This window comes from Apodemus sylvaticus, chromosome 1, assembly GCF_947179515.1.
Source record: "Apodemus sylvaticus chromosome 1, mApoSyl1.1, whole genome shotgun sequence".
NCBI classification, from domain to species: domain Eukaryota; kingdom Metazoa; phylum Chordata; class Mammalia; order Rodentia; family Muridae; genus Apodemus; species Apodemus sylvaticus.
This window is the reverse complement of record NC_067472.1, coordinates 4,789,206-4,801,707: the sequence shown is the minus strand read 5'-3', so window position 1 is coordinate 4,801,707 and position 12,502 is coordinate 4,789,206. Positions and strand designations below refer to the sequence as shown.

At 45.3% G+C, this 12,502-nt stretch overlaps 1 protein-coding gene across 3 annotated transcripts in view; it reads left to right on the top strand.

Moving 5' to 3' along the window:
- Positions 1-362: 362 nt before the first annotated feature.
- Plekhs1 (pleckstrin homology domain containing S1) overlaps positions 363-12,502 on the top strand; it is a 30,780-nt gene continuing 18,640 nt past the window's right edge. Inside the window, exons 1-4 of one of the 3 annotated variants that reach the window (XM_052182978.1) lie at positions 363-602; positions 4,230-4,275; positions 11,610-11,698; positions 11,807-11,913. In XM_052182978.1, coding sequence (XP_052038938.1) covers positions 4,248-4,275; positions 11,610-11,698; positions 11,807-11,913 — 224 coding nt within the window. In that variant the 5' untranslated portion in view covers positions 363-602; positions 4,230-4,247. The remainder of the gene's footprint in view (positions 603-4,229; positions 4,276-11,609; positions 11,699-11,806; positions 11,914-12,502) is intronic. The other 2 variants (XM_052182958.1, XM_052182968.1) reach the window with 2 other exon arrangements.

Sequence of the window (12,502 nt, the reverse complement as noted above, 5' to 3'; positions counted from 1 at the left end):
GTGTACGTTTCTTGCTTTGAAGAGGCCATGTACTGGAGAGCATGCCTAGCCCCTCCCCACACCAATGAAACTGTTCCATCATGCATGAATTTGCCAATCTTCCTGGAAACTACTCGAAGGCATGAATGTATTAGGCTTTTGTTTCCTCATCCGGTACAAAGCAATTCTTCCTGAGGAAGATGTGTTGGTCAGATATGGCTGGGTGGGAAGCAGAGAATTGTTTCAGTGGTAGTCACTGCAAAAGGTCAGGGCTAGGTTGGCATTGTCCTCAATAAGAGTCATTGTTACTACGGTCCAAAGTCTTGCAGGAATTTTTAAAATTTGTTTACTTTTTTTTTTAAACCAGGTACCTGGAACGTCATGTGTAATTCTGTGCCAAGCCGCAAGAAGAATGAAAGCCCAGGACTTCCCCCTGGGCACTAGCTTCTATTTGTATTTGGGACAAAAGTAAAATCTTCCCAGGGCTGGTTGAGAACTTCCTTCTGGTTCACATATCAAATGGAGCCTGTACTTAATCCACACCCTTGCACCAGCGGCTCAGAGTAACTGGACAAGTTCCGGAGGCTAGGAACAGCACAGTGCGGGAACTACCTGGAGACCTGGTAAGTACTGCTGGACTGTGGCAGGTCTGGATTCCCAGGGTTATGATGATCTGGGAGCTTGTTCACGATTGAGCAATTGCCAATTGGAAAACTGGAAATGTTCCAATTGTGCAGTCCTGCTATTTTAGGCTTTTTCTTTCTAATCTTCTCAGGCTGTAGAACCAGAGGGAAGTGGGGTCTCTTGGCATGAGACCTATCAACTCCCAACTGGCATGACAATAACCGGGCCAGGGAACAAACGTGAACTATCCTCAAGTGAGATCGGAGAGCCAGCCGAGCAGATGTGCAGGGGCTTGTCTGCTTATTCAGGGCTAGTGACAAGAATTACAAGGAAAACTGTAAAGAGATAGAATCTTCTGTTCCTTGTCTGTCTGTCTACCTATCATCCATCTGTCATCTCTGTCGGTCTTTCTGTCTGTCTATCATCCATCTGTCACCTAGCTCTGTCTGTCTGTCTGTTTTTTGAGACAGGAACTCACAAAGTAGCCCCGGCTGGCCTAGAACTCACAGATATCTTCCATCTTCTGCCCATCAAATACTGGGATTAAAGCCATGTAGCACCATGCCCCACACATTCTCCTTTGTTGAACAGGGAGGAAGTACACAATTCTGAAAAAGATTGACTTCCAAGTTAGAATTCGGCTCTGTGTTCTGAATTCTTCATTCTGCAGAGATTAGTTGCTTAATCTTTCTAATGGTTGTTTTCTTGTCTGTGTTTGGATGTCACAGAATCGTAAAAATAATTTAAACTCCGGGTGCACACTGAGTTGTAGTATGTGCACCATAAATTATTGTTATTTTATTTTTTATTATTATGGTTTGTGACTTATTATTAAGAATATTTGAGACAGAGAGGACCTGGCAACTAGCATTCTTGGTATCAGAGCACCTATTATATGCTAAGCTCTCTTAATTTCCACTGAAGCTCATAGCAATCCTGAGAGTGGAACGTGGAGGGATACTGTACTACCATACTACATCAAGATCCCATCTTTCCTTATTGATAGGGGAAAAAAATTAAACCCAGACTCCACAGTTAGCACACTAAGTCAGCACTCCCTACAGGTGTGTCTGTATGGTGGGTGGGGAGAAGGCAGAAAAGCAGTCCCCACAGGCAACATTGGAGTCCTTTGTGGGCACCATAAGGCTAGAGTTGCCCCCAAAGCATACTTTACCAGGCTTAGTGCACTAGGAAAGCGATGCCACTGGAAGCATCCGTGTGCATCCGTGTGGAGCCCTGTGTGTTCTGCTTGGAGAGCTTGATAGACCTCACCTCACTCTTTCTCTTTCACATGCAGGTCTCCATTTCTGAACTAAGCCCCTTCCATACCGGTGGCTAGTTCTGAGACCCAAAAGTCACAGAGTATGCGAACATGTAAATACCTTCGGTGCTCAGGGCCAGGTGTACCTACAGTCTCCTTGGCACCAACCAGAGCTCTGGTGCTGGGGAAGGATTAAGGTAGATTCTGATAGATTCTGTACAAACTGTAAAGAAGCAGGATGTTCTCAAACCAGTACTATCAGGAAGATTTTATCCCTCCCTTTTACAAACTATAAAGCCTCTAAAAACAATTAAGCATTTTATCAGGAACTTCCTATTTTTTAAAAACAAGGAACAGCCTTATGTGGGTTCTCTGCACCATTACGTGCTGGACTAAATGCTGTATGCATGGATGCCCAAGTCTCACATGTGCAGAGGCCAGATGAAGGGGGTGTGAAAAGTATCCCTTCCTAATTACTTCTCTAGGAAACAGCACTCTCACATTGAAAAGAAGTTCGGGGAAAACTCACACTGGTCTTCAAATAGCTCTGACATGCTTCCCACAAGCCACAAGCCAGCAAGGGAGAGGAATGAATGGGCTGATGTTAATTAAAGGCACAGGTCAGGAGGGGAACCTTCACACCAGGCACAGGCCAGGGGACAAGCATTCACACCAGACACAGTTCAGGAGGGGAGCATTCACAGCAGGCACAGGTCAGGAGGGGAGTGTTCATACCTATCACAGGTCAGGAGGGGAGTGTTCATACCTATCACAGGTCAGGAGGGGAGTATTCACACCAGGCACAGGTCAGGGGGCAAGCATTCACACCAGGCACAGTTCAGGAGGGGAACATTCACTCCGGGTACAGGTTAGCAGGAGAGTGTTCACACCAGGCACAAGTCAGGAGGGGAGTGTTCACATCACGACAGTTGGATGGCAATCACCCTCTCTTCTCTGATTGCCCCAAGCTGCTGGTGCCTCCTTTTTCAGGCACCATTGCCTTCCAATTTGTGGCGTTACTAATTTAAGGCAGAGGTTGTCCATGGACACAGTTTTAGTTCTCAAGACCCCCATCAGCCCTGAGGCCCTCACCTGTGGAAGTTTCCCACCCCTCCACCTCTCAGTCCCCTAGATCAGTGGTTCTCAATTTTCCTAGTGCTGCCACCCTTTAATCTGGTTCCTCATGGTGTGGTGATCCCCAACCATAAAATCACTCTCATTGCTACTCTTGCTACTGTTACGAATCACAATGTAAATATGTGATATGCAGGATGTCTGATATGTGACCTCCTCCCCACGGGGTTTCAACCCACATGTTGAGAATCACTGCCTTAGATGGTCACGGGTGACAGACAACTTGATGGGACAAGACTTAAATTCAGCTCACTTGCGTCAGCGTCTGACCTCTGCATCAGGAAATCTTGAAAATGTCCACACAGATAGCAGAGGCACGTGGAGAACAGGGCTCTCTGGCCCTTGCTCATGAGGTTCCTTGTGGAGAAAGCAAGGCCCCAGATGTGAAAAGGGCTTATTATCATTACTGCTTCTCAACCCATAGTCTTCTGCCCTCTGTGTTGCTCGCTCTCTTTGCTGTCACCTGCCTCCCTGGGGCTCTCCTCCTACAGTCACATGTGGCAGGGACATCGAAGACTACCCTTAAAGTCTTCTTCGAAGCTTCTCCCCAGATGACCTGTGGGGTGAGCACAGGCTCCCTGGATGGTCCTCATCACCATGGCTACCATCCTCATCACCATGGCTACCATCCTCATCACCATGGCTACCACCCATCATCTTTGGGGCACAGTGGAGCAACACGTTAGTGAAAGAGTTGGCTGAGTCGGTAAAGCATTTACTGTTCAGGCATAGAAACCTGATTTCCCTCCACAGAATTCACATTAAACAGTGGGATACAGGGCTGGAGAGATGGCTCAGCAGTTAAGAGCACTGACTGCTCTTTGGAAGGTCCTGAGTTCAAATCCCAGTAACCACATGGTGGCTCACAACCATCCGTAATGAGATCTGATGCCCTCTTCTGGAGTGTCTGAAGACAGCTACAGTGTACTTAGATATAATACATAAATAATAAATCTTTTCTAAAAAAAAAAAAAAGTGGGATATGGTGGCACGTGCTTGAATAGCAGCAGGAGAGGCAGAGAAAGCAGATGCCAGGTTAGCTCACCCTGTCTCAAAAAACGAAGATGGATGGCACCTGAGGAACTACACCCAAGGTCGCCTCTGGACTCCACACACAGAAGAAAGGCAGAAAAGGCAGGAAGCAGGGATTGTGATGCATGCCCTGGCCCCTGACGGTGCCGTAGCTGGTCAGCATGGAAGCTAACTGTTGTCTAACTCCTCTTTCTGACAGGTGAGAAGAGCCAGCCAGATGGAAGCCAGACCTCTAAAGGGCCCAGGTACCTAAGGGCGGAGTGGCAGAAGGAAGCTGTCCACCAACAATGATGAGTCAGGTCCTCCAGGCTACCCAGGAGCAGCCATTAGTTAGCATTGTAGGGACAATGGGCATCATTCTAGGACAGCGACTCGGTCTAGAGAAAATAGGAGCTGTTGGGTTCACTTCATTTTTTTAAAATTTTTTTTATTTTCATTTTTTTGTTTTTTTCGAGACAGGATTTCTCTGTATACCCCTGGCTGTCCTGGAACTCACTCTGTAGACCAGGCTGGCCTCGAACTCAGAAATCTGCCTGCCTCTGCCTCTGCTTCCCAAGTGCTGGGATTACAGGCGTGAGCCACCAATGCCCAGCTGGGTTCCCTTCATTATTTGTAAAAGCTGAACTGTCCAGAAATTTAGCAATTCCTGGTTTTCATTGGCTAAGTGTTCCGTTTGGGCCTTGAAGACAATGCTTTTAATAAATTACAGCCCAGCAAAGACTAGGATATATTTCTCTAATTTTGCATGAAGTTCTTGATAATAGAAGAGTCACTGTGCTCAGAGAACTTACAATCTCACTGAGAGGTGGAGAGAAACGCGGGCAAGTAGTCGTATGGAAAATTCTAGCTCAGCACATGCAATCAGTGTAGCCTTGACACAGGGAACAAAGTGCAGTAGAATCAGAAGGGAAGGCCGAAGTCGTCTCGGGAATCCCTGGAAGTCTTAAGAAAAGGGTGTGCGCAAGGCTTGGGTTTTTTTTTTTGTTTGTTTGTTTTTTGGTTTTTTTTTTTGTTTCATTTGTATGCATATGTGTGTTGTATATACGTGTTCTAGAGGATGTGTGTGCATGTGTGTGTGGGCAGCTAAGTCCAGAGATCAGTGCTGAGTGTCTCCCTTGATTATTCCCTGCTTTACTGTTCAAGTCAGGGTCCTTCACTGAGCCTGCATCCCCGTGATTCAGCTCGGCTGACTGGCCAGTGGCTTCCGGAGATCTGCTGTCCTCGGCCTCTCCAACCCCAGCGCCGAGGGTAATGATCCACAGCAGCACATAGGATTTATGTGGGTGTGGGGGACCCAAGCTTGGGTCCTCATACTTAGGTCGTAAACTGAACCATCTCCCAACTCCTCTGTGGAAGATTTTGAGGGGCTTTTTTAACAGATATTTTTAATTAAAAGAGAATCACTTCCTACTTTTCTAACCCCTGCTAGGTTCCCCCTTACCCTTTCTCAAATTGATGGCCTCTTCTTCATTATTATTGTTATAAACACGTGTGCACACACATGCACACACATACAAACATATTACATATGTTCATAGAGAGAGATGCACAAACACATAAATCTAGCCAGCTAAGTCAATTTTTGTTCTTGTTGTTGTCTATGTGACTATAATTTCAGGGTTGACCTCGTGGTGTTTGGTAACCAGTTAGGTGGCTCACCCCTGTGAGATGCTAACTCTCCCTCGGAGATTTTCCCTTCAGGATTAGCGTGTCTATTGACATTACTGTCGTTCAGACAGTCTTCAGGCTGAGGTTTCTAGGAGATACAGTTTCACTGTGGACTTCCTGGTCCTCTGGCTCTTACAGGCTTTCTCCCCGGTCTCCCTGTCTGTTTCCTCAGCCTTAGGTGCAGGAGTGTTGTAGGTGTATTTACTGGGCCTGAGGTTGCCACAATCCAGTGATCTCTACATTGTATCCAGCTGTGGTTTTCTGAAATGCCTTTCATTTGCTATAAAGAAAAGCTTTGGGAGAGAGTTACTCTCATCCGTGGGTGTGAGGACAAGGTTTAGAATGCAGTTATGAACTAGGGGGGAGGTTCTCTTCTACAGTTCATGACCTCACTAGCGCCCTGAGTGGGGTGGATATACTTCTAGTACCAGGCATGATTTCCCTCTAGAAAACGAAATGCATCCCATCAGAAGAGTTGGAAAGACCCACAACGCTGCATACAGAGGTACAGAGCAGGATGTGAGGGAGCAGGACAGTGTCATAATGTAGGGTGGGGAGAAGAGAGGCTGAGGAGGCCAGACCCTGACCTCCTATGACTAGCATCATTTTGCACATGGCCTTGGTATGACCCCGCATTTTCGACTGCCCATAGCATTCAACAGCTTGCTGTAATTTATTGCACATCTCCTTGAGGTGGACAGTCTGAGTCGCAGTCACCCAGGCAAGCGTCACCACAGTCTGCACAGGGAACATTCCCTCACCTCAAGCTCTGCTGTTTGGTCACAATCCTTCCCTCCAATGCCCAGTCCTTTGTCCTACTGCATGGCTCTCTGTCACTAGAGTTTTGCATAACTGTGAGCACACAGTAAGACACGCTCGCCTGACTTCTTCCTGGCACAATTCTCTAATTCATAATTGAGGTTCGTCCATAGTGGATGTTGGCCCTTTCCCCTTTTCCATTATATGGGTGTGTCATAACTGATTATTCATTGGCTTTCTGGAAACATTTGGGATTTTCCCACCTTTGTCTATTCTATTATAAAAAGATTATATGAACATTTATATATGTATATATGCATATATAGTATATATGTGTGTGTATGGTGTGTGTACATGTTCATGTGGTTGTGTGCATATATGAATGAACATTCATGTACATGCTGAACCCAGAGGTTGGCATCAGGTGCTTTTCTGTATATTCTTTTAATTTACCTAGGAGTAGAAATGGCTGGGTCATATTGTAGAAATATATTTAACTTGTATCAAATGGATTTTATGTTTATGAAATCTTTATGGTGATTTACAAGCAGCAAGCTCCTGCGTTTAAATCTACACGTAGCTAGGATTTGTCATATAGAAATCCTATAGGTGGGGCTGTAGACCAGAGCAGAGCACATGCCTAGCATTCATGATGCCTTAGGCTAAATTCTGAATATTGTCAAATTTAAATAAATAAGTAATTAAGTAAATACCACAAACTATCACCAAAGTGCAGATAATGAACTATCAATCCTGTGTCCCTCTTTGCGCCATACACCCTTTCCTAGGCAACCATCGGTCTCCTCTCTCAGTATCAAGTTAATGTATTATTCTGGAAATTTCCATATATAAAATCACGAAGCATGAATACCCTTTGTCCCGGTTCTTTCTTCATTCTTTTCCTTTGGTGGCAGGGTCTCATGTAGTCCAGGCTGCCCTCAGTGTTGCTATGGAGTGGAAGATAACCTCCCAGTTCTCCCGCCTCCACCCCCCCAGGGCTGGGCATGTGATTCTAGAAGGATTTTATTAAGGCGCTGTCCTCTGTCCATGGAATGGCCTTGACCTGTGGGTTTAGTCCTGGATTCTCCTTCTGTTACCTTGGCCTGTGCGGCTGCCTTCACACTATGCTCTTGATTCTTACATGTTTGTAATGAGATGATTTTCTAACTATGTACTTATTTTTCTTTCATGTGTTTTAGTGTTTTACCAGTATGTGTATCTATGCAGCACGTGAATATCTAGTGCACTAAGTGTACCTTGTATGTGTCTGGTACGCCGTGAGGACAGGAATGAATTTTGGAACCCTGAAATTGGAGTGACAGCCAGCTGTGAGCTTTCATGGAGGTGCTGGGGATCGAACTGGTGCCCTCTTCAAGAGAGCAAATGCTCTTAACTGATAAGCCCTCTCTAGCCCTGTACAGTTTGTTTGTTTGTTTTAAGGAAAATCTGAATAGTCTGCTTTTCTGAATTGTTTTGGCTATTCAAGGCTATCAAATAATTTATATGACAATATGAATAAGGTTTTCAGATGGCCGATGGCCTGAGTTCTCTAAGAAAGAGGCTGAGCCATCCAGGAGGAGCAAACCTGTAAGCCGCACCTTGCCATAGCTCCTGCCTTGACTTCCTGCCCTGACTTACCTTAGTGATAGACAGGTCTATTACAGGTAAACGGAACAGACCCTCCCTCCTGGGGCCTCTTTCCCTCACGGTGTTTTATAACAGCAATAGAATTCCTAACTAAAACGTCCTTTTTTTTTATTTGTGCCTTTTATACTTTTAATGTGTTTCTTATAAGCAGCATAGAGTTGGACCTTTCAATTTCATCCAATCGGACAACCTCCTCCTTTTAATTCTGGTGTTTAGAGTATTCACATTTTCTGACTATTGCTGTGTTCAGGCTTGAGTATACCCTGTCGCTGTTCAGTGTCTTTCTCCTTTGGTCTTTGCCACATCCGCCCCTACCCACGCCTACCATCCAAGCCAGCCCACACCAGCCCACACCTGTCACACCCTCCCACACCAGCCCACACCTGCTACACCCTCCCACACCAGCCCACACCTGGCATGCCCTCCCACACCAGCCCACACCTGCCACACCCTCCCACACCTGCCCACACCTGCCACACCCTCCCACACCAGCCCACACCAGCCCACACCTGCCATGCCCTCCCACACCAGCCCACACCTGCCATGCCCTCCCACACCAGCCCACACCTGTCACGCCCTCCCACACCTGCCCACACTTGCCACATCCTCCCACACCAGCCCACACCAGCCCACACCAGCCCACACCTGCCCACACCTGCCATGCCCTCCCACACCAGCCCACACCTGTCATACCCTCCCACACCAGCCCACACCTGCCCCCACCTGCCACACCAGCCCACACCAGCCAACACCTGCCCACACCCTCCCACACCAGCCCACACCTGCCCACACCTGCCATGCCCTCCCACACCAGCCCACACCTGTCCACACCCACCCACACCTGCCCACACCAGTCCACATCTGCCACCCCTGTTCCCACTCCACCACCTTTTCTGCTTTCTTTTAAATGAACTGAGCCCTTTTTATGATTTTACTTCATCTCTCATTAGCTTATTACACTGCTACACTGTGTCATTACTTTAGGGTTTATATATTTTTAAACATACAACAGCCTGACCCCAAGTAATGACATACTAATTCACAAATAATCCAGGCTCATTGCCAAGATGTGATCTCGCCCTCCTCCCGAGCCTCTACACTGCTATTGGAATTTATGTTATCCATACATCATTATAATCTGCACAGTGCGTTGCTATTTTTGTTTAGTTGGTTGAATTACTGGCTGCTTTAAATAATGAAAAAAAAATCACCTAACATTTAGCCTTGTAGTTTCTGTATTTGGGCTCTGTGCACCTCCAGTACATTCCGGAGGGTTTCCGTAGCATTCTTCCTGATAAGTGGACGCTTCCTGATGATGAAATTCTTTTAGAATTTGTATATCTAAAAATATCTCCAAATTGTTTCCATATTTAAAAAATACATTTGCTGCTTATAGAATTTCAAGTGGCAGGGTTTCTTCAGAGCTGTTGTTAGTGGTCTATGTTTTCTTGATTATATACACAAGAAATGAAACAGTTGGGGCTGGAGAGATGGCTCAGCAGCTAAGAGCTCTGGCTGTTCTTCCAGAGGACTTGGGTTTGAGTGACAGCACATGCGTGGAGGCTCACAATCATCTGTAACTCCAGTTTCAGGGCATACAGCACCCTCTTCTGGCCCTCTCTGGTACCAAGGTTGTGTGTGCTGCTCAGATATGTATGCATCTGTACACCGAAATATAATTTTTTAAAAAAGCAGAACACCTTTGTTGTTCATCTTTGCTGTGAGGGGCCGCCTTTTCTCCACTCTGCTTTTGAGATGTTTTTCTCATGATGTGGCTTTGAATGTCTTGATCTTGAGGAACTTTGGCATCTGTTTCTTTTCCTGTATCTTGATTCATGGGCTCGCTGAATTACTTGAGTCTTGCTTTAGAGTTCTAAATTTGTAAAACTTTTTAGAACTATTTGTTCACATGTTTTTCTTGCCTCTTCCCCTCCTTTAAGGGATCACAGCTGCTTGCATACTGGACCAGTTGAGGCACTGTCCCAGTGCACGGATGCTCTTTCGCATTTTGGACTCTTGATTTGTTTTTACTTTGTTTTAATAGGCCTTATTGATACCCGTTCCAGCACTCTGTAATTTTCTTCTTCAGTAACCAGCCTTCTCTAACAGTCTGTGGGTGTAAACCTCCCTGCCCCCAAATGTCGTTGTTTCCATCTCTAAAAGTTCACTTTGGGTCTTTTCTATCTCATTTGTCTCCCAAGGTTTTGACAGTAACAGTAAATCTGTGACGCGTCTAACATCTGTGCCAGTTCTGTCTTGATTGATGAGTTATTCCTTTCATTACAGAACCCATGTGTCCATCTCTTCTCCATGCCTGGTCACCTTTGACTGGTAGCCAGACATTACACATTTTACCTTATTGGGTACTGAATATTTTTTATTCTTATAAATCTTAAGTTTTTTGGGAACAACTCAGTCTCCTAAGACCTGCTTGTGTAAGATTTGTTAGGTGGGTCTGGCACTGTCCTCGAATCTAGGACTAACTAGTGTGAGGAATCCTACTGCAGCTAATGCCTCATGAATTACAAGCTTTTCCAGCACAGCCGGAGGGAACAAGCACTTTTCCTGGCCCTGTGTGGGTGCCCTAATCTTTTTAAATCTGTGGCACACACATGCATAGATCAATAGTCCCAGTATGCTAGTATGTAAGAAGAGTGTGTATGTGGGGGTATGTGTATGTGTGTGTGTATGTGTGTGTGCATGCGTGCAATAAACAAATATACACAATTTAACAAATAAAAGCAGCAATACCGGCTGTGGAAATGGCAGAAGCTCTTAAATATTAACAGTTTCGTTGTAATTACTTGTATTAAAGACAGTTATCATTATTATCATTACTACTACTACTACTAATTATTATTTTGTGAGTTCCAAATGCAGACACCTTTCATTTAGGAAAACAGTGCTGTTAAAACAGTGTTGAAGGGCTTAATTTTACTCTTAAATTTACACAGCTGCTTCCCTATGGTTCAGGAAAGGCAGGCCTTACCAAAGGCTTTAGCCTGGTGAGTGGAATCAGGGTTGTGCAATACAGCTGTTGAGACCTTTGTGTTCCATCACACCATGAGACTGTGCTCCCTATCTTCTGTGGCCACTCTACCTGGTCCTCCAACAGAGAGAAAATGCCCACCCCTCCTGCTTCAGTTTCACAGGCAGGCGGTTCTTCCCAAAGGGTGATTTAACTACTAACTTACTCTGGCAGTGGAAATGGAAACAAACCTTTGCTCTCCCTAGGGACCCAGGTCCAAACTGCAGCAACAGAGCCAGGCAGGTGCAGGCGGAAGGTAGCTGCCTCTAAGCACAACTCTCAACTCCCAGGGCATGGTGGCACAGCTGTTGTTCTTCAGCTGGTCCTTGTGGTGGGGGTGGCAGAGGGAGCAGCTATTGTGCATGTTCTTTTGAATAACTGAATAATTTGAAGAGAAACAACATTTTCCAAATGAAGTCGTTCTTTCCTGAAATTTATGAGAGAACAAACTGAATCCTCTTCACTTTCTTTTATTAGGCAAACAATTTACATTTGGTTATGAAAATGAAGTCCATAAACGAGATTACTTCATTAAGTCGCCACCCCCTCAGCTCTTCTTCTCTGGGGTAAGTAACCGCAGTGGTTTTACAGGCCTCCCACCAGCCTCAGGCGCGTTGCAAGAGTCCTTGCTCTTCTGAGCTTTAACCGAACTGCAAAACCTTTTCATTTTTCAGACCTCCTGGAAAAAGCGTCTTTTTATTCTGTCCCAGAGTCGGGGAAAGGGTCTTAGTCTTTCCTATTACAAAGATCATCAACATAGAGGTTCCATCGAAATCGACGGGTGTGTATCCAGACCAGGAAACGTGTGTGTGAGCTAATGAGCCCAAGTCAGTTGTCAAACGATGAGATACATGCGCAGAAGCTTAAACCCGTGTCTCTGACAAAAAACAAACCAAGGGCTTCAGAGCTGCTGTAGTGTTTGTGGCTCTAAAAGAACCTAAGTAACAAGGGAGGGGGGGGCAGTGGAATGCTCACTTCATGCTGTACATTGTAGACGGTAAATCTCTAATTCCTGAGAATTCAGTTGAGGACTTTGTCTCACTTAACTTTCTGGTGATAGAGAGCTCCTGAAATCCACTTCATAGAGCCAAAGTGGAGTTTAAGAAATATTTAAACTATTTTTTCTGTCTTTTCTTCAGAAATCATGTACTGGGAATATTGGAAAATATAGTGATTTGTAGACTCCAGAATCCAGCCCAAATAGGAACCTCTGAATTGAATTTCAAGCTGAACAGAGTATTTTAATTACTGATGAACCAGATTCAGAGCCTTAGTTATTTTTTTAAAATAGAAAGAATTCAAATGAGATTCATGATGTGAATTAGACAGTCTTTAAAATGTGGGTCAATGAAATCTGCAGCTTTGCTCCT